Source organism: Heloderma suspectum, chromosome 2 (genome assembly GCF_057233095.1).
Source record: "Heloderma suspectum isolate Gila_16-S chromosome 2, 16-S_ref, whole genome shotgun sequence".
Taxonomy (NCBI): domain Eukaryota; kingdom Metazoa; phylum Chordata; class Lepidosauria; order Squamata; family Helodermatidae; genus Heloderma; species Heloderma suspectum.
In genome coordinates, this window is record NC_139459.1 from 230,431,232 (window position 1) to 230,449,244 (window position 18,013).

Below are 18,013 nucleotides of genomic sequence, written 5' to 3' on the forward strand. Positions count from 1 at the left end.
CCTTCCCTCCAGATGTTTCGGACTATAACTCCCATCAACCCCACACACCATGGCCAACTGTAAGACATAGTCCAAACCATCTGGAGTACAAAGGGAGCTGTAGTCTAAAACATGTGGTGGGTGCCAGGTGGGGGAGGCTGGTCAAGGCCATCAGCCTGGCTAAAGACATGGTTTTGTAACTGAAATCACCTTAGATGACTACTAAGTCTATGCCAGGAGACAGACATCAAGGGTGTGATCTTGTTGATTCTCTTACCTGTTTTCAGTACCAATACTGGTTTCAGGCAGAGCTTTTCATATCGCCTGCTACCTGATCCCTTTAACCAGGGATGCCACAAAAAGGATCAGGTGCACAGTTTGGGCCTGCACAAAATGCACTGGCTCACAATTTATTTCTGAGCACAATTCAAGGCAGTGAGCTTGACTTTTAAAGCCCTAAATGGCCTCGGTCCAGGTTATCTAAGAGACACCTCCATCCTTAAGAATCCTCCCAAATACACTGGTCATCCAAGGAGCCCTGCTCCAAGTACCATATTTGTCATAGGCTAGATTGATAACAAGAAGCAGGGGCTTCACTCTAGTGTCACTTGAATGGGAAATTCTCTCTCTCTCTCTCACACACACACACACTCTCTCTCTCTCTCTCTCTCTCTCTCTAAAGAGGCCTACTAGATGAGTTTGGCTTTTATTTTCAGAAGGTTGGCAAAAACTTTGTTTCAGTGTCCGGGGGTGGGTGGGGGAGAGAGAGCTATATGTGCTGTCATATATTTTTGTATAGTCTCTGGAAACTGTCAGACAAGTTCTCTTGGATTTTTATGGGTTGGATCCAAATTTAGGCCAATGCAACTGGGTTGGCAGAAGTATATTTCCCCACCCCTCCTCCCCACAACAGCCTATCTTCCTCCCTTAAAATCCTAAACAGACACAGCAGATTAGGGACTCTGCTGAACGACAAACCTCTTTTGAAACTGTGGAGAGTTTTAAAAAATAGCATATGATATAGCAGCTGAGACTGCAATTCAAAGGATAATATTCATGGACTGCATCCAACCTCTTGGACATCTAAAGTAGCTCTTTCATTCCCAGACAATATCTTTCATAGCCAGTATCTTCAGAGATGATCAGCCAACTATTCTTTGAAGAAAATTTAATGCTGATTTGGTTTTAAAATACCACTATAGCTAGAAGACAGTATGGCTGGGCTTTAAGAAGCATTCACACCTCACAGCTTATGGGCCACCTAGATAATGGGTTCAGTATGTATTTATGTATGTGTCCTGAAAAGTATTAAACCAGTAAAAGAAACCGTAACACATACCTTACTTATTACGTCAACATCTTTGCTCCTTTTAAAAAAATTGGCACTGCTATGGACACGTAGTGGCTAACAGACTATGCAAAAGCCACACAACAAGTAAGGACAATGAATCTAGTATCTGGAATATAAGGGGGTGTGCTTTCTAGTGACCCATAACGGCTGTCTTTGTCTTTCACCCCACACCGGGCATACTCTGCACTCAAGCAGCAAACTGAATTCATTCAGAACATGCATGTGCAGGACTGCGCTCACACAATATACAAAGAGAAGGGTTTCGATGGCATCCTAGTCATTATTAAGCTACAGTGAGTCAGGACTTCCTACAATCTAAGAATTATACACCAAAAGTAGGCAGCCTATATCTAAACTAAATTTATGTAAAAACAGAACTTTTAAGAGAGATGCTCCAAAGTTAGATACAGTATTAATCCAACAGTGAGACATGAGACTGAGTCTGTCAAGGGCAGCCATCAGCAGTGTTCTTGTGATAAAGGGCCCCGTTGTTTTCAAAGACAGATTTCAAACAGTGCAAGGCCGCCCGCAAATATTCCTGCATCCTAGAGCACATAGCTATGCTGGAGACACGTGGCTTCCAACCGCAAGCTTCTTGCTGCTGGACACTTCAGTGAAAGCAATTCTGTCAATGCATTAACAGAATATCAGAGTAAAACTCACAATAAGCTACTACTAGAATCCTACCTTTGTTTATACTTCAAAGACAACTCCTTCCAGTATGCAGTTTCCTCTTCTGGACTTGAAAACTCTGGAATTTCTTCACAGTCCATGATCAGGATTCCCTGTAAAGTTCAAGTCATAACACGTAAGGCCACAGAGCTTAACAGGATGCCTCTGAGATGCCCTCCTTGTTCCAGACAAGCCACACAACTACCAGCTTCCCAAAGCTATAAACCCATTTTCTATTCCTTTCCTCAAAGAAGTGGATGTGGGATGCTGGCGTATTTGTAATGGAAATGGAAAAACAGGCAAGCCAAAGATCATAGCTCTAAGTTGGACCAAGGCCTCAAGAGTCTTCTGAAGAATCATTAAAGGCACAATCTTATGCATGTTTAGACAGAAAAAAGTCCTAAAACTCCCAGTATTCCCCAGCCAACCATGCTGGCTGGGAAATACTGGGAGTTGTAGAACTTTTTCTTTCTAAACATGCATGGGATTGCGCCTTAAGTTGCATTTTAAGTTGAATCCCACTTTAAATATTTTAAAAAGAAACACTAGCTCCAGAAACACTTTCTAAAACAGCCTTCCACAACCTTGTGTCCTCAATACATATGGGACCTGTATGTTTCTCCCCACAAGAAAAATGGCAGCTGATAGGAAGCAATTTAAATTAGGAACACAGTGCAGGAGGAGGAAGATTAAAGCCCTCCCCCCACCCCATGTGCCATAGTCTTGATCCAAATCTCTCCCACCTCCGCTGCTACTTTTACATAATTTCCTGCCCTTCTTATAGTGCCCTTCAATCATATTCCCAGGGCAGGTTGCAAAAAGAATAAAACAATTAAAACATAGCCAATTGCCTCCTTCCAGAGCTTGGCTCAAGCCCCCACCCACCAAAAGACAATCAGTGCTAGCATTTGATTTATTTTCCTAACTTTGAGGTACTCTTCCCATCTGCTACTAGATAAAGTCAGAAATAAAGTGGATTCAACATAGGCTGTCAGAGCATAGTTATGAACTTGATCATCCACCCACATTTGCATGAACGCTACTGTTGTCAGCCAGAGAATACTGCTAAATTCTGACAAGCCTCAATAGCCATTTTTGTCCCTCCTGGCACAGAAATTAGCACATCTCACAGTTCTGTGACCCACATTTCTGATCTGAGCATTCAGAACACACACACAAAGTACTCAATTGCACTTGACTCTGTACTGAAAATGATGGGGGAGGGGGGGATGAAAATCCAGAACTGCAATTCTAAAACGCAGTGTCACTTTAGTTCAGATTAAGGAATGCTGAATGTAGAAGGGTGGTCAAAGAATATGAATTCTGACCCATCATTTTACATTCTGCCATTCTCCCCTCCCACCCACATATATGGTCCAGTTCAATGGCCATATAACCAACACAACTGATCCAATGTAAACTCCCTGAACTGGGGCAAAGAATGCTTGCACATAAGCAAACATCATCATGGGAAGTGACTCAAGGAATGGATTAAGTTACTAAGTGGCATTTTTGGACTTTGCAGGTCCTGCCTCCTTATTAGTGTAGCAATATCAGTGTTTATACCAAAGTACTATTTAAAGAAGTCTGTACCATTCCAGGAATGAACTATTTGTGGGTACTTCCATGCCACAGTGTCTCTGCATTTTCCCAAGGACTTCGCTTTAATTTACAGTTGAATGGTAAAGAACCAAAACGGTAATGTGAGAAACTCCAAGCAGACATGATTGAAATAATGCACCATGAGTTTGTCTTCAGCCACAAACTCAATGGGTCTGGAAAAATATAGCTGGTTAATGCCCTTAGAAACAACTATGATGGGGCTTGGGTATAATAACCTTGCTAGCAGTTTTCAGAGAACAGAGTACACTGCAATTTCAAAAACATGAGGAACTGGCAACCAGTGTGGAGAAGGGATTTCGGAGGAAATACACCTTCCCACACAGCCATCACCCAGGTTGCAGCTTTACAAATCAGTCTTGGCAAAAAGGCCACAGAAGCCTAGGGGAAGTAAGCAAAAGACATAAGCAGAACATCCAAAATTAAAAAGGAGTCATTAGTGCTAAGTACACATTCAAAAGTGGAGATAACACCCAAAGCCTCAGAACAGGTGTGGCCTCTAAAGTGTGTGAGGCTGTTTGGCCAGTTGATGAAAAGAAATAGATATAAAATCTAAATGTGGATTAAAGGTGCAAGATTGAGTGATCTACTGAGGACTCCCCAAGCCTTTCTCCTCAGCTCCAAATAGAGAACTACTGTAGTGTGGTGGCTAAGAGACCAAGCTACATACAGGAAGCCTCCAACTCAAATCTTGTCTGAGTTTTCTCTGCCATGAGTTCACCAGGCAGTCTTAGGTAAGCCACTAGTTCTCAGCCTCAAATCTGCAATATGTGAACAACAATACTGATCTATCTTATATGTTTGTTCTAATGGTCACTTAGATCATACGTGTGAATCACTTTGGCCACTCTAAAGTGTTCTTGCCCATGAATAAGCAGGCTTCACCCCTTCTCACAAGGTTTTCCTGCAGAGCCAATAGAATCTGGTAGAGGAGAGGAGATCCAGACCAGAGGTGTTTACATTAAAGCTCTCTGTGGTTCAAGCTCTCTCCCAGTTTCACCACACAGCCACCAAAGAACAGCACCTAAGGGTGCTGGCCAGTTGGAGGCTGTTCCAATACCACCTTTTCCATTTTTAAATTCAAATAAAAGGTATAGTAGTATCACAAGGAATCTGGTGCCACCTTTCTCTCCCTCACTCCCAACCATGCTATCAAGTACCATGCTAATGTCTAAGGTATTGGTAATTATTTTGAGAGGGGACTTTCTGTACCTAAGAAAGGGTTCAAAATAGTGTTATGCTTCCCAGTGAAAGTGGGCTGAAAATAATTTAAAAACTCATAACAAACTTTTTTAAACTCTTGGGGAAGAAGGGAATTGAAAACCTCAAACTGGCAATTTCTCCCAAAAAATATCCTTCTTGCATAAAAACATTAACCCTTTGCATCAGAGATTGCATTCTAGGTTATTTGAGATCCTTTGTTGTCATGAACCAAAACTAATATACAACTTGAGTATATAAATCAGGGACTAGATAAGTCTCTTGGATACTTCCTCAGGCTTTGAACCCTGAACCTTCCACCTAATAGCAAAGAAAAAAGAATCTCCTGAATTCCAGCCATGTCTTTAGGCAATCAAGAGAATTCCGCCCACCCCCATTTCTGGCTGGTTATTCCCTGAGCATATGCTGCCATAGAAGCTGAGGAGTCTGAATACCAAACCAAAAAGATGCAATATAGAATGTAATTCACAAGTAGAGGCACAGTACTCACTTCCTGCCTTACCTTTGGATAATGGTCTTCCGAGTTAAGGAAAACCAGTACCTTTCCATATACTCTCTGGTTTTCCTAGCGGTAATTTATCACAGGATAGAAAATAAAGCTAAATATCGTACGCTGGACCCAGGAAACAAGTTGTCCCTGTGAAACGGATTCCTTCAGATCAGCTTTATATTTGATTGTCTTTGTATACCCCTAACTGCTTTTCTCTTCCACTTACACCAAGATAAGCAGCAAATAAGGCCCCTGAAAGTCTTAGCTTTAAAGAACAGCAAACGGAGTAGTGGCTTCCTCTCATAAAGCCATAGGAAACGTCAAATATTAGTTGATTTATTTACAGAATGGTCTGTAGCTACTCCAATGTAATACAGCATCCCTTGCTCAAGGAATAGGGGACTGTTTAAATATAGATTACTGTTTAATCTCAACAGTTTTAGTTCCCTAGGAATGACTGGCAGTTCTGTGGTGTTATATACTATGTCAAGGAAACAACAACCTGATAAGGAACCAAATGCAACATGTACTACAGAGAAAGGGATACCACCTGGACTTTGCATTCTGAGGGTTCCATTCTCTCCATCCACTAGTATACGGCACAATACTGCACAAGTTGGGTTCAATTAACTTTTTACCTAGTGTACCACATAAAATTAAGCTCCAGCTTTGCTAATAGAAAGACTGACATGCTTCTCTTTACTTCTCCTCTCTGCCTAACCAGGAACCTGTGTGTTATGTTCAGAGTTGAGTTACAGATCTTTATGTTTTCAGAAATGGGGGTCATCCATTGCTTCTTTGACCCAGAATGCTAAGCGTAATCAGATACCTGCAACACCTACTAGTGACTTATTCATTCAGTCTGCAATCTTCATTTTGAGACCGAGTCTAAGCTGCAGAAATCATGGCCACAATATGTGGCCCAATTTTTGACTTTTCTGTTTCTTTCCCTATTCCCTGCCTTTTTTGCCACCTAGCCTGATTACAAGTTCTAGAAAACTTGAATGTTTGCATAATCTTTCATGACATTTTGGTTGGTCTTAATGAAGGTATTGCCCAATTGTGGATATAGTATTTATTTACTGCTTACAAAGAATGGTGGAAATGAGACTCAGGTAAAACAAATAGCAATGATCATCACTGACTGAATGGTATGAATCTGTTCAGTAAATCAAGCATTAAATAACAGTAACACAATGGGTGATCATCAAAAGAGAAATGGTACTCTGAAAGCAACCCAGAGGACTTACCTTTCTCAGCTTCTTGAGAAGGCAAAGCCAATTTCAAGGAGGGAAAAAGTGACCCACTTTATCTGTAGAACTTTCAGAACCCTTGATGAAGGACTGTCACTTCAGTTATATGCAATTTACAACAGGCCAAGAAGAAATTAAGATGTGAGGACTACTTGGGGCAGGCTCATTTCACAGAACCAGAACAGGGTAAGACACCTAACTTCTTCCAATCCAGAAGCAATAAATGGATGCATGATGTCTCATATAAAATGTATATGCCAAAGAACGATTAATGACTTAATCCTTCTCAAGGGCTCATGGGTTTCATAACAAGGTCAAAAACAAAGCAAACTAGAACAAAGACTATCCCTCTGTCAGATTCTCTGTGGCACCTACCAAAGCACCTCCAAAGGGACAAATCACATAACAGACTGTCACTCTCTAACTCAAAGGAGCAGGCTGAAGCCCTCCAATGGTTGGCCAAGATGACCCATGAGAAAGGCTGTATGTATACTTATACATGTACTTGTGTCTCTGTAGGCTTCCTCCAGTAAGTGTGGAATCTTATCTCACATGGTAGTTGAGTCTTTCACTTCCATTTACTTAGTTATTTATGATTAAATAAAACAGGACTACACAATGAAACCTAGTTAAGGATAGGAACACTCACAAAGTAGCACTGAAATAGTGTATCTGTACATTCTCCTGCACAGAAAACATTGGCTGAGAAGCAGCCAAGCAGAACTAGCATGGCTGGCTCAAGGAGCCAGCTAGGACAGTTGTACACCAATTAGCAGAAATTAGCTGGCTTCCTTCCTCCTGGCATTACATGCCCATGACACCATGCCCAGGGCTAATATACTCAGTAGTTCCTCTGACTAACAGAAGCTGAAGTCTGGCTTAGCGATCCCACAGCATTAGAATGCTGAAGCCATTTACTTTTCAAACAAACAAAAAATGGTAGAAAGAGCGTGTCTTACAGTGATGGCCTAGATCAGCGTTCCCCAAGCTAGTGCCCTCCAGATGTTTTGGACTACAACCACCAGCATTCCTGGTCATTGGCCATGCTGGCTGGAGCTGATAGGAGTTGAAGTCCAAATATCATGTTGGGAAAGACTGACATAGATTATTAGAATCATGTTTAATTCACTTGACATTTTGACAATAGCGCCAATTCATACAGCATTATGTGCACACCTTTTTGGTATCAATGTCTGCAGAGCACAAAGGGTCTAGGACCAGAAGAGGGAAGGGACAATGTACCTCAGAAGAACATTCTAGTCCTAACCAAACAGAATGGACATTTAATTTTGTCTCATTGTGAAACACTATTTTGCAAAGTAACCAGTAGCTCTCTTGCATGTGGAAAATTCTGGATACTTACAGCCTGAGCCTACTCAGAAGTAAGTCATATTTTGTTCAACTGGACTTAATTTCAAATAAGCTTGCATAGGCTTGTAACCATAACCTTCAAGCAAATGATCATGACCTGAATGTGTACAGAGAGAACAAAACAGATCCATCTCTAGTCTCTAAGTAGACATAAATACTATGTGCATGCAAGCTGCATGACCAATTTGGATTATGCTTTTGGATTGTTTAATAGATCTATTTAGCTGCAATCCAATGGGTTGTATCCAACGTTAGTCTAACTTCAGTCCCATTCATTTCAATGTATCTACTCTAAGTAGAACTCATATTGGCTACAACCCAGTGTTTCAATTATTATAGCAACAAGGTAGCAGGCATGCTTGTTCAGGAAACAAATGGATTTCAAAGTAAGAAACGTGATCTAAATTATCTAGTTAAATGGTTTTTCTCATTAATTTAAAATCACCTTTATTTAAAATCACTCTACCTTAATCGCTAATACAAGGAGGAAGACAAAAAAATAGGTTATACCTATTCCTCCTTCAGCCCTATATCCCCCACTTGCTTGCTCTAGTATCCTCTTCAAATTCTGCATGGAAGCTTATGAATTTGCATATTATGTTGAATTACTAAAGGTTGGTTTCCACAGTATTATTTCTTAGTTGCATTCTTACAATTTATTCAGGGAAGCAAGTGGAAAATGACACTGACACCAATCTTTGCAATATGTGAGCTATCAAGGCACAAGTATGAGACAAATGAATGCCACACAAACTTTGGGGATGCCTCTCTGACGTGTTCCTGACCACATGCACATCACACACACACACACCCTATATAGTCACTTTCTGCTCATTTCCCTACACATTTAAAGATGTACACAAGAAGCAGTCCTAAAGTAATTAGAGTGAGGGAGCAAGAGCTCCAAATACCCAACTAATAACACGTTAACTTTTAAGAGAATACTATATGAGCGAGCAACTATTGATGTTCCTTTGAAGTGTGTTTCAGCTTTACCATAAGATCTAGCAGACATCAGAATAGTAGTGAATCATATGCTTCCGGCAACTGGCTGAGGGAGGATGTCAGCACTTCCTGAAACTCACTGCTTAAACGGGTGTTTATCAGATGCTGCTCTGGAGTCTGCCACAAAGTCACTCCTGATTTAGTTTTCACACCTATTCAAACAGAAACAGTAGTGTAGCTCAAGGCTATGAGGGCAAATAAGACTTGTAAAGCAAATCTGTACAGTGAGCATGCTGTGTGTATAATAAAAAAGAAATCAGCAAGTATCAGGGAAACAAGTGCTGCAAAAAGCACTGATGTAATTAGTTATAAAAGGATCTAATCATGTTCTTTTCTGAAGAGATACCAAAGTAAGTATAACATTCAATCGTGTCCCATCATTTTCCTTAGCAAGACATTTACTATTCTTCTGGCAAGCACATTAGTCATAAATAGAAAGCTACCTGTATTATAAATGGTCTCAATTGCACTTTTATTTCCAGTTCTTAAATTTGGATTCAAGAACAGCCGAAGACTGGTGAGTGAAACTATCAATCCAGAGTTGGCAGTTTACATTCAAGAGCACATCACGGTACAGGATTTAGCCTCCGAGATCAATTATATGTTCTCAATGAACTGGTTTACTAAAATACAAGTATCCTTAAAACAATGTCTAGCAATCTAACTCAATCTATGTTACAACAGACAAACAATGCCTCTTTTCAGAAGATGGAAACATACACCTCAAATTAGGAACCACTTTCTGAAAATTAATTCTAAAGTTTGAAATCTCCCAATATGGGATACACAAATACAGGAGTTTAAGACAGAAACCCATGAACACTGTGCTTTCCAATACAGCTTCTTAATGTTTCTAAGTCCCAAATGTGGATGAAGTAAAAAGGAAAGAACTCTGTACTTACACAACAATCTGTATTATATTCACCAGCCTAATATCCAAACTGCCTTTTGCTGTTGCTTCCTTCCTTGGGAAAGTAATGATGTGCAATAGAGCTAAATCCAGTCAAACTTTCATTTCATTAACTTATTTCTCCATTTAAAAGCTTGTTTGTTGTTGCCATACATCTAAACATAGCTAGCAAAGTATGCATTTCATAAATGATGCAAGTTTAGGCAGCGTTCACATGTCCTCAGAGCTGCGGAGCCTCACTCTCCCCAGAACAAACGTCAGACATGAGTCAGTCACTCCCTCCCTTTTGGTCTAATTATTTCCAAGCAGCAAGCCTCCTGGTCAGAGCTCTGATGTTCTCAAATATTTTTTACAAAGCCCTACACTTTTAAAGAGGAGGTATCCTAAATCTGGTCCTAACTGCACACTGAACATGAAATTAAGTATCACTTTACCCTGACATATTTTTTAAAATGAAAAGCAGGCACTAGAGGCTGCAATACGGAGTGGATAAACCAACCATGTAAGCTCCCCTGAGTTCTGTGATGGAAGAAAGGTGGGATATATGTACTAAATAAAATAAATGGCAGGCGGGAAAAGGGTGTTTAACTCTTTCCCTGCAAGCTATTTTCCCTCTCACTCACCCCTGCAAGACTGCTTCCTAACCCAGGGAGAAAAGATACATGTTTAAATATTTTCCCCTACAGGGAAAAAACAGCTTGAAAGAACAGGATTTTGAGAGAAAAAGCGTGCTGTCTTGCCAGTGGAAAGTTAACTGAACTCCATTTAATGGGCAATTTGTCCTTAAGGCACTTTAACAGCAGCAGCTTAAAAACCAGCAGTTACTTGCTTAATGTTAAGCAAACATGTAAAATGCAATTTTGAACATACAAAAGGCAATTCTGAGATCAAAGATCAACATTTCTCAGTATGACATATATTGCTGCAGACAGTATATTGTAAAGGCAAGTAACTGGAACCTTCCCAAATGGAGCATTCACCCATGTTAGAGAACAAGACAGCAGATTGTGCTACACCACAGAGACAGGCCTGATGTTTCATAACAATAGGAGACAACATAGTGGGCTACTACCAGGTCTACTGCTCCTGCTCCACATTTTAGTTTTCAGTTTCCAAGCCCTCTGTAAACCCACAGAAAGAGCTGGCACTACTGCTGTCTGGCTGTTTGCTCTTTCTGAAATACTCAGATCTTTCCTTTGTATAATATCTGCAGAATGTGTCCAGCTTGTTCATGGGGCTGAAGAACTGGGTTATTCTGTCTCCAAGCACTCAGGGTTCTTGGTTTAAGCTGTACAGGAGGATCAGGCCTTCTCTGGCTTTTAAAGTTTTGGAGGAACTCTAGGAATCAGGGGCAAAAACAACAAAGAGTCCTATGTCACCTTAAAGGCTAACGAATTTAGTATGGCATAAGCTTTCATGGACTAAAGTCTATTTCATCAGATGGAATGAAGGATTTTTATGCCTTAAGCCTGCAAGAGATTTAGGCAGAAAGGTAATCAGACATAAGAAAAAATCGACATCAAAACTATCACCACCTTTGCAAAGTACAACCAAAGTCTTCTACCTCCCTCCTCTCCTATATGAGAGAGCTGGACTCTCAGTGAAGACTACTTTTCTGGGTCTGATCCCTTTACTTATCAGAAACAGTATATCTCTCAGATGACCTTGTAAGGATCAGCATAGTTTCTGCAGTTGTATCAGTGTTACTTTGAGAATTAAATATGCCTGCTACATGCCCAGACGTGGTCTCTGTGCTCACACAGAATATCCACTGCTTAAAAGACACAACATGGGGAGCAGTCCTCACAAGGCAAGGTGCAATGAGAACAGTAGCTACTATAGATTCTACTCAGCAGCCTTCCCCAAAAAACAAATGTTACTACCAGTTCATTTCCCAACGCTATGAGTTCTTTGGGGAAGAAAGCTTAGTTTGGGTTTGTATAAACCTTAGGGTATTTTTGTTTGTTTTTCTTTGCTTGGGGTACAAAATAATAACCTTCCAGCAATTTGATCTCCCCTGCAGAACTCTATTCTCATACCTGCCACTTTTCTCCTCTGAGCAATAGGAAAATATTCTGAGTGACTCATGGGAACTTAGTGTTCTGACATCATCAGTATATTTGTGTAACCTAGCAACCATCTGACAGCAAAACACCTAGGCTTTCCCCTTTCCCAAACATGACAGGCTGGCAGCTAAAAGGATTCTATAGCAAAAAGAAAAACATAAGCAAAGGAAGAGTTGTTCCAATAAAGTTATTATTTTTATTAAGCACCATTTATGGTGCTTTACAACCCACTCCAGTATTCTTGCCAAGAAACCCCCATGGAACGTATCACAAGGCTAAAAGATAAGACGCCGGAAGATGAGCCCCTCAGGTCGGAAGGTGTCCAATATGCTACTGGGGAAGAGCAGAGGGTATTTCCAAGTAGCGCCAGAAAGAGTGAAGCGGCTGGGCCAAACCCGAAAGGACACTCAGCTGTGGATGTGTCTGGTGGTAAAAAGAAAATCCGATGCTGTAAAGAACAATATTGTTTAGGAACCTGGAATGTCAGATCAATGAATCAAGGTAAGCTGGAGGTGGTCAAACATGAGATGGCAAGATTGAACATCGATATCTTGGGAATCAGCGAACTAAAATGGACAGGCATGGGCGAATTTAATTCAGGTGACCATGATATCTACTACTGTGGGCAAGAATCCCTTAGAAGAAATGGAGTAGCATTCATAGTCAACAAAAGGGTGGAAAAAGCAGTACTGGGGTACAATCTTAAAAATGATAGAATGATCTCAGTACGAATCCAAGGCAAACCATTCAACATCACAGTAATTCAAGTCTATGCCCCAACCACTGATGCCGAAGAAGCTGAGGTTGATCGGTTCTATGAAGACCTACAACACCTTCTAGAACTAACACCCAATAAAGATGTCCTCTTCATCATAGGGGATTGGAATGCTAAAGTAGGAAGTCAAGAAATCACCGGGATAACAGGCAGGCATGGCCTTGGTGTACAAAATGAAGCAGGACAAAAGCTAATAGAGTTTTGCCAAGAGAACATGCTGATCATAGCAAACACTCTTTTCCAACAGCACAAGAGGCGACTCTACACATGGACGTCACCAGATGGTCAATATCGAAATCAGATTGATTATGTCCTTTGCAGCCAAAGATGGAGAAGCTCCATACAGTCAGTAAAAACAAGACCTGGAGCTGACTGTGGCTCAGATCATGAGCTGCTTCTTACAAAATTTCGGCTTAAATTGAAGAACGTCGGGAAAACCACTAAACCGTTCAGGTATGACCTAAATCATATCCCTGATGAATATACAGTGGAGGTGAGGAATAGATTTCAGGGATTAGACCTGATAGACAGAGTGCCTGAGAAACTATGGACGGAGGTTGTAACATTGTTCAGGAGGCAGCAACTCAATCCATCCCAAAGAAAAAGAAATGCAAGAAAGCAAAGTGGCTGTCTGATGAGGCTTTAAAAGTAGCTCACGAAAGAAGGGAAGCGAAAAGCAAGGGAGAAAGGGGAAGATATACCCAACTGAATGCAGAGTTCCAGAGAATAGCAAGGAGAGACAAGAAGTCCTTCTTAAATGAACAATGCAAAGAAATCGAGGAAAACAACAGAATGGGAAAGACTAGAGATCTCTTCAAGAAAATTGGAGATCTCAAGGGAACGTTTTGTGCAAAGACGGGCATGATCAAGGACAAAGAAGGCAGGGACCTAACAGAAGCAGATGAGATTAAGAAGAGGTGGCAAGAATACACAGAAGAACTATACAGGAAAGATCTTAATGTCCCTGATAGCCATGATAGTGCGGTCACTGAACTTGAGCCAGACATCCTAGAGAGTGAAGTCAAGTGGGCCTTAAGAAGCATTAGTAACAACAAAGCTAGCGGAGATGACAGTATTCCAGCTGAGCTATTTAAAATCCTAAAAGATGATGCTGTTAAAGTGCTGCATTCAATATGCCAACAAATCTGGAACACTCAACAGTGGCCACAAGACTGGAAAAGGTCAGTTTACATTCCAATTCCAAAGAAGGGCAACGCCAAAGAGTGTTCAAACTACGGCACCATTGCGCTCATTTCACATGCCAGCAAGGTGATGCTCAAAATCCTACAAGCTAGGCTTCAGCAGTATGCGAACCGAGAACTACCGGAAGTACAAGCTGGGTTTAGAAGAGGCAGAGGAACTAGAGATCAAATCGCCAACATTCGCTGCATCATGGAGAAAGCAAGAGAATTCCAGAAAAACGTCTATTTCTGCTTCATTGACTACGCTAAAGCCTTTGATTGTGTGGATCACAACAAACTGTGGCAAATTCTGAAAGAGATGGGAGTACCAGACCACCTTACCTGTCTCCTGAGAAACCTGTACGAGGGTCAAGAAGCAACAGTAAGAACCAGACATGGAACAACCGATTGGTTCAAAATTGGGAAAGGAGTACGACAAGGCTGCATATTGTCACCCTGCTTATTTAACTTATATGCAGAGTACATCATGAGAAATGCCGGGTTGGATGAATCAGAGGTCGGAATTAAGATTGCTGGGAGAATTATCAACAACCTCCGATATGCAGACGATACCACCCTAATGGCAGAAAGCGAAGAGAATCTCAAGAGCCTCTTGTTGAGGGTGAAAGAGGAGAGTGCAAAAGCTGGTTTGAAACTCAACATTAAAAAAACTAAGATCATGGCATCTGGCCCTATCACTTCCTGGCATATGGAAGGGGAAGAAATGGAAGCAGTGACAGATTTTACTTTATTGGGCTCCAAGATCACCGCAGACGGTGACTGTAGCCATGAAATTAAAAGACGCTTGCTCCTTGGGAGGAAAGCTATGGCAAACCTAGACAGCATAGTAAGACGCAGAGACATCACCTTGCCGACAAAGGTCCGTCTAATCAAAGCTATGGTTTTCCCAGTAGTAATGTATGGCTGTGAGAGCTGGACTATAAGGAAGGCTGAGCGCTGAAGAATTGATGCTTTTGAACTGTGGTGCTGGAGAAGACTCTTACGAGTCCCCTGGACTGCAAGGAGGTCAAATCAGTCCATCCTAAAGGAAATCAACCCTGACTGCTCATTGGAAGGACAGATACTGAAGCTGAAGCTCCAATATTTTGGCCACCTAATGCGAAGAGAAAACTCCCTGGAAAAGACCCTGATGCTGGGAAAGACTGAAGGCAAAAGGAGAAGGGGACGGCAGAGGATGAGATGGCTAGATAGCATCACGGATGCGGTGAATATGAACTTGGGCACGCTCCGGGAGAGAGTGCAGGACAGGAAGGCCTGGCGTGCTATGGTCCATGGGGTCACGAAGAGTCGGACACGACTGAACAACAACAACAACAACAGACCAGTAAAGAAGACAGACCTCCGCCCCAAGGAGCTTGCAATCTAACATTTGACACAGCAGGGGGCTTCAAGGGAGTGGAAGATGCAAACAAGAGTGACAAGGAAGACTATGCATTCAGTTCAGTTGCATGTGATGGAAGCAAACACATTTGCTGTTCTCTGCCCCATTCACATATAAAGAAGAAGGAGCTTCAAACATCTAGAATGAAGATGTAATACCCTCTTTGCATTTGTAGCACCTCACGCTAATTTAAGAGGAAAGTTTATTCCCTGGGAAATCAACAAGTTACTCAAAAGAAACCATGCAAAAGATCACCAAAATCACTCGCTTAAACAAACTTCCATACCAGAAGGTATCCAAACTGCCCACATTTTTACACATAGCTCATACAGAAAAGTATTACTTCGCACAATGCACAGTTAAACAAAATGGGACACTAAAGAACTCCAAAAGGATCTCTCCAAGCTGGGGGCAAATGCAATTCAATGTAAGCAAATGCAAAATGATGCACAAAGGGGTAAAACATCCTAAGTTCACATATATGCTGATGAGGTCTGAGTTGGTGGCAACGGACCAAAAAGGGAATCTTGAGATTGTAGTGGATAGTTCAATGAAAACACTGACCCAGTGTGCAGCTGCCATGAAAAATTCATACTGGGGATCATTATGAAATGAACTGAAAATAGAGCTGTCAGTACTACAATCCCTTTATACAAATCTATGGTGCACCCACACTTGGAATACTGTGTACAGTTCTGGTCACCACACCTCAAAAAGACTGTAGAGCTGGAAAGGGTGCAGAAAGAAGCAGCTGAAATGATCAAGGGGCTGAAGCGCCTCCACCATGAGGGACCATTACAGTGTTCGGCGCTTTTTAGCTTAGAAGGGGGACATGATAGAGGTGTACAGGATTACACATGGTGGAGACTGTGAGTGGGAAGAATTTTCTCTCTCCCATAATACTAGAACCCATGGTCATCCAATGAAGTTGAGTAGGGGGAGATTCAGGACAGATAAAAAGAAGTCCTTCACACAGCACATTGTTAAACTACAGATTTTGCTACCACAAGATGCGGTAATGGCCACCAGCCTCGATGGCTTTAGAAGGGGATTAGACAAATTCATGGAAGATAAGGTTATCAGTGCCTACTAGGCAAGATGGCTATACATTATCACCAGAACCAGAAGTGGTACACCTCTAAACACCAGCTGCTGGGGAACACAAGCAGGAGGACGCTATCGTGCTCATGTCCGGCTTGTGGGATTTCCCAAAGGCATCTGGTTGGCCACTGTGGGAAACAGAATGCTGGACTAGTTGGGCCATTGGTTTGGTCCAAGCTCTTCTTATGACCTCACTCAGAAGCTAGTTTTGTTAGAACTGGAGATGCAGAAGGTACCTGGTTGCCAGAGCTGGAGAGAAACTATAACCCAGTGGCTACAGGGTTGGCCTGCGGTGGGCAGACACAGGCCAAACGCTGAACTGGCTGTTGAGCAGGCTGGAAAACGCGAAAGACAGGCGTAAGAAGAGATCACACGATGCCCCATCCTAGGCACTGGGCTCGCGCAACAGGCGCTCGTGTTGGCATGAAGAGGCGCAAAGCCGAGGGCAGGCCCTATCTGATGTCAGGAGATAACGGAAGGAAAGCGGCAGTGGGCCCTGCGGCAAGTCACGGGGCCAGCAGACGGAGCCCTTCGGCGTTAACGTAGCATACCGAAGGGCGGGCAGCAAAGGCAGGTCCGGAGAGGACGCTGAGGTGCTGGCCGAGAGCGTGGTGGGCAAGCGGGCCTGGCTGGCGACGGCGACACCAAGAGCGCAGCGGCCCTCCCCACGGCGGGAAAATAACGACAAAAATCCCGGCCTCCCCCCCCCTCCAACGGTCACAGGGGAGGAAGGGCAACAAGCCCCCCCGCTCCCTCAAAGAGGGGGAGCTCGGCCCCGCCCCGCTCTCTACGCGACGAGTGACACCACCTCAGCCAGTCGCAGCTGGCCATGGCTCCCCTTCCAACTAATCGGAGGCCACCAGGGGCGGAATCTGCCCCGTTGTCAGTTCGTAACCAATCGGCGCGAGCTTGCGGGGAAGGAGTGAAGCAGTAGTACTCGTGGGGGGGGAAAGGGGGGCACTCCCGGCTTCGATGGTCCCTCAGCCCCGCTTGCGCTCCCAAAAGCCTGCGCGCGCCCGTATTCGCAGACCCACCCGTATTCCTCGCGCTCCTCACCCGTCCAGCGCTGCGTGTCTGTCACGGCCGCCGTTGCTGCCAGTGCCAACGCCGCCGCATCGCCTCAGTCGCTGACACAGCTCCGAACCCTACCTCATCCGGGCACCCACCGTCTAGGAAACGTCACAGAGAGGGCGAGGTCCACCACGAGACGAGCACAACCCCTCTGAGGGGCGGGGCCAGCGCACGTAAATGACAGGCCACGAGAAAGGGGTGGGATCATGCAGATTGTGCCACGCTCGCCGTGCGAGAAAGGGCTTGTTCCCCATCTCGCGTGCGAACTGTTGCGAGATTCCCTGCACGCAATTGCGATAGGTGGATGTATAACTTCAGAATCTGGGTTTCGGCAGCCAAGCAAACTTTAATTTCCGCTAAGCATGTCCTCAAATCTTCGTTGTGCTTCTCCGGGCGACGGAGGTCGCTTTATCTCCCCTCCATTCAGTAAAGAGCACGTGGTAACTAGTTGCAATGCATCTCGTGAAATGAAATCTAGAAAGTTTATGGTACAATAAGGGCGCAATTCTATACGTATTTAGGCAGAAAAAAGTCATGCAACTCCC

The 18,013-nt window shown here is 43.0% G+C and overlaps 1 protein-coding gene across 8 annotated transcripts in view; it reads right to left on the bottom strand.

Moving 5' to 3' along the window:
* The window catches only part of NDEL1 (nudE neurodevelopment protein 1 like 1), a 166,031-nt gene extending 148,467 nt beyond the window's left edge, over positions 1–17,564 (bottom strand). For 3 of the 8 annotated variants that reach the window (XM_084838389.1, XM_084838388.1, XM_084838383.1), the window contains exons 1-2: positions 17,432–17,564; positions 2,018–2,115 (exon numbers count right to left, since the gene is read on the bottom strand). In XM_084838389.1, coding sequence (XP_084694515.1) covers positions 2,018–2,103 — 86 coding nt within the window. In that variant the 5' untranslated portion in view covers positions 2,104–2,115; positions 17,432–17,564. Of the gene's footprint in view, positions 1–2,017; positions 2,116–6,583; positions 12,362–17,431 lie in introns of all 8 variants that reach the window. The other 5 variants (XM_084838386.1, XM_084838381.1, XM_084838382.1 and 2 more) reach the window with 4 other exon arrangements.
* Positions 17,565–18,013: the final 449 nt, after the last annotated feature.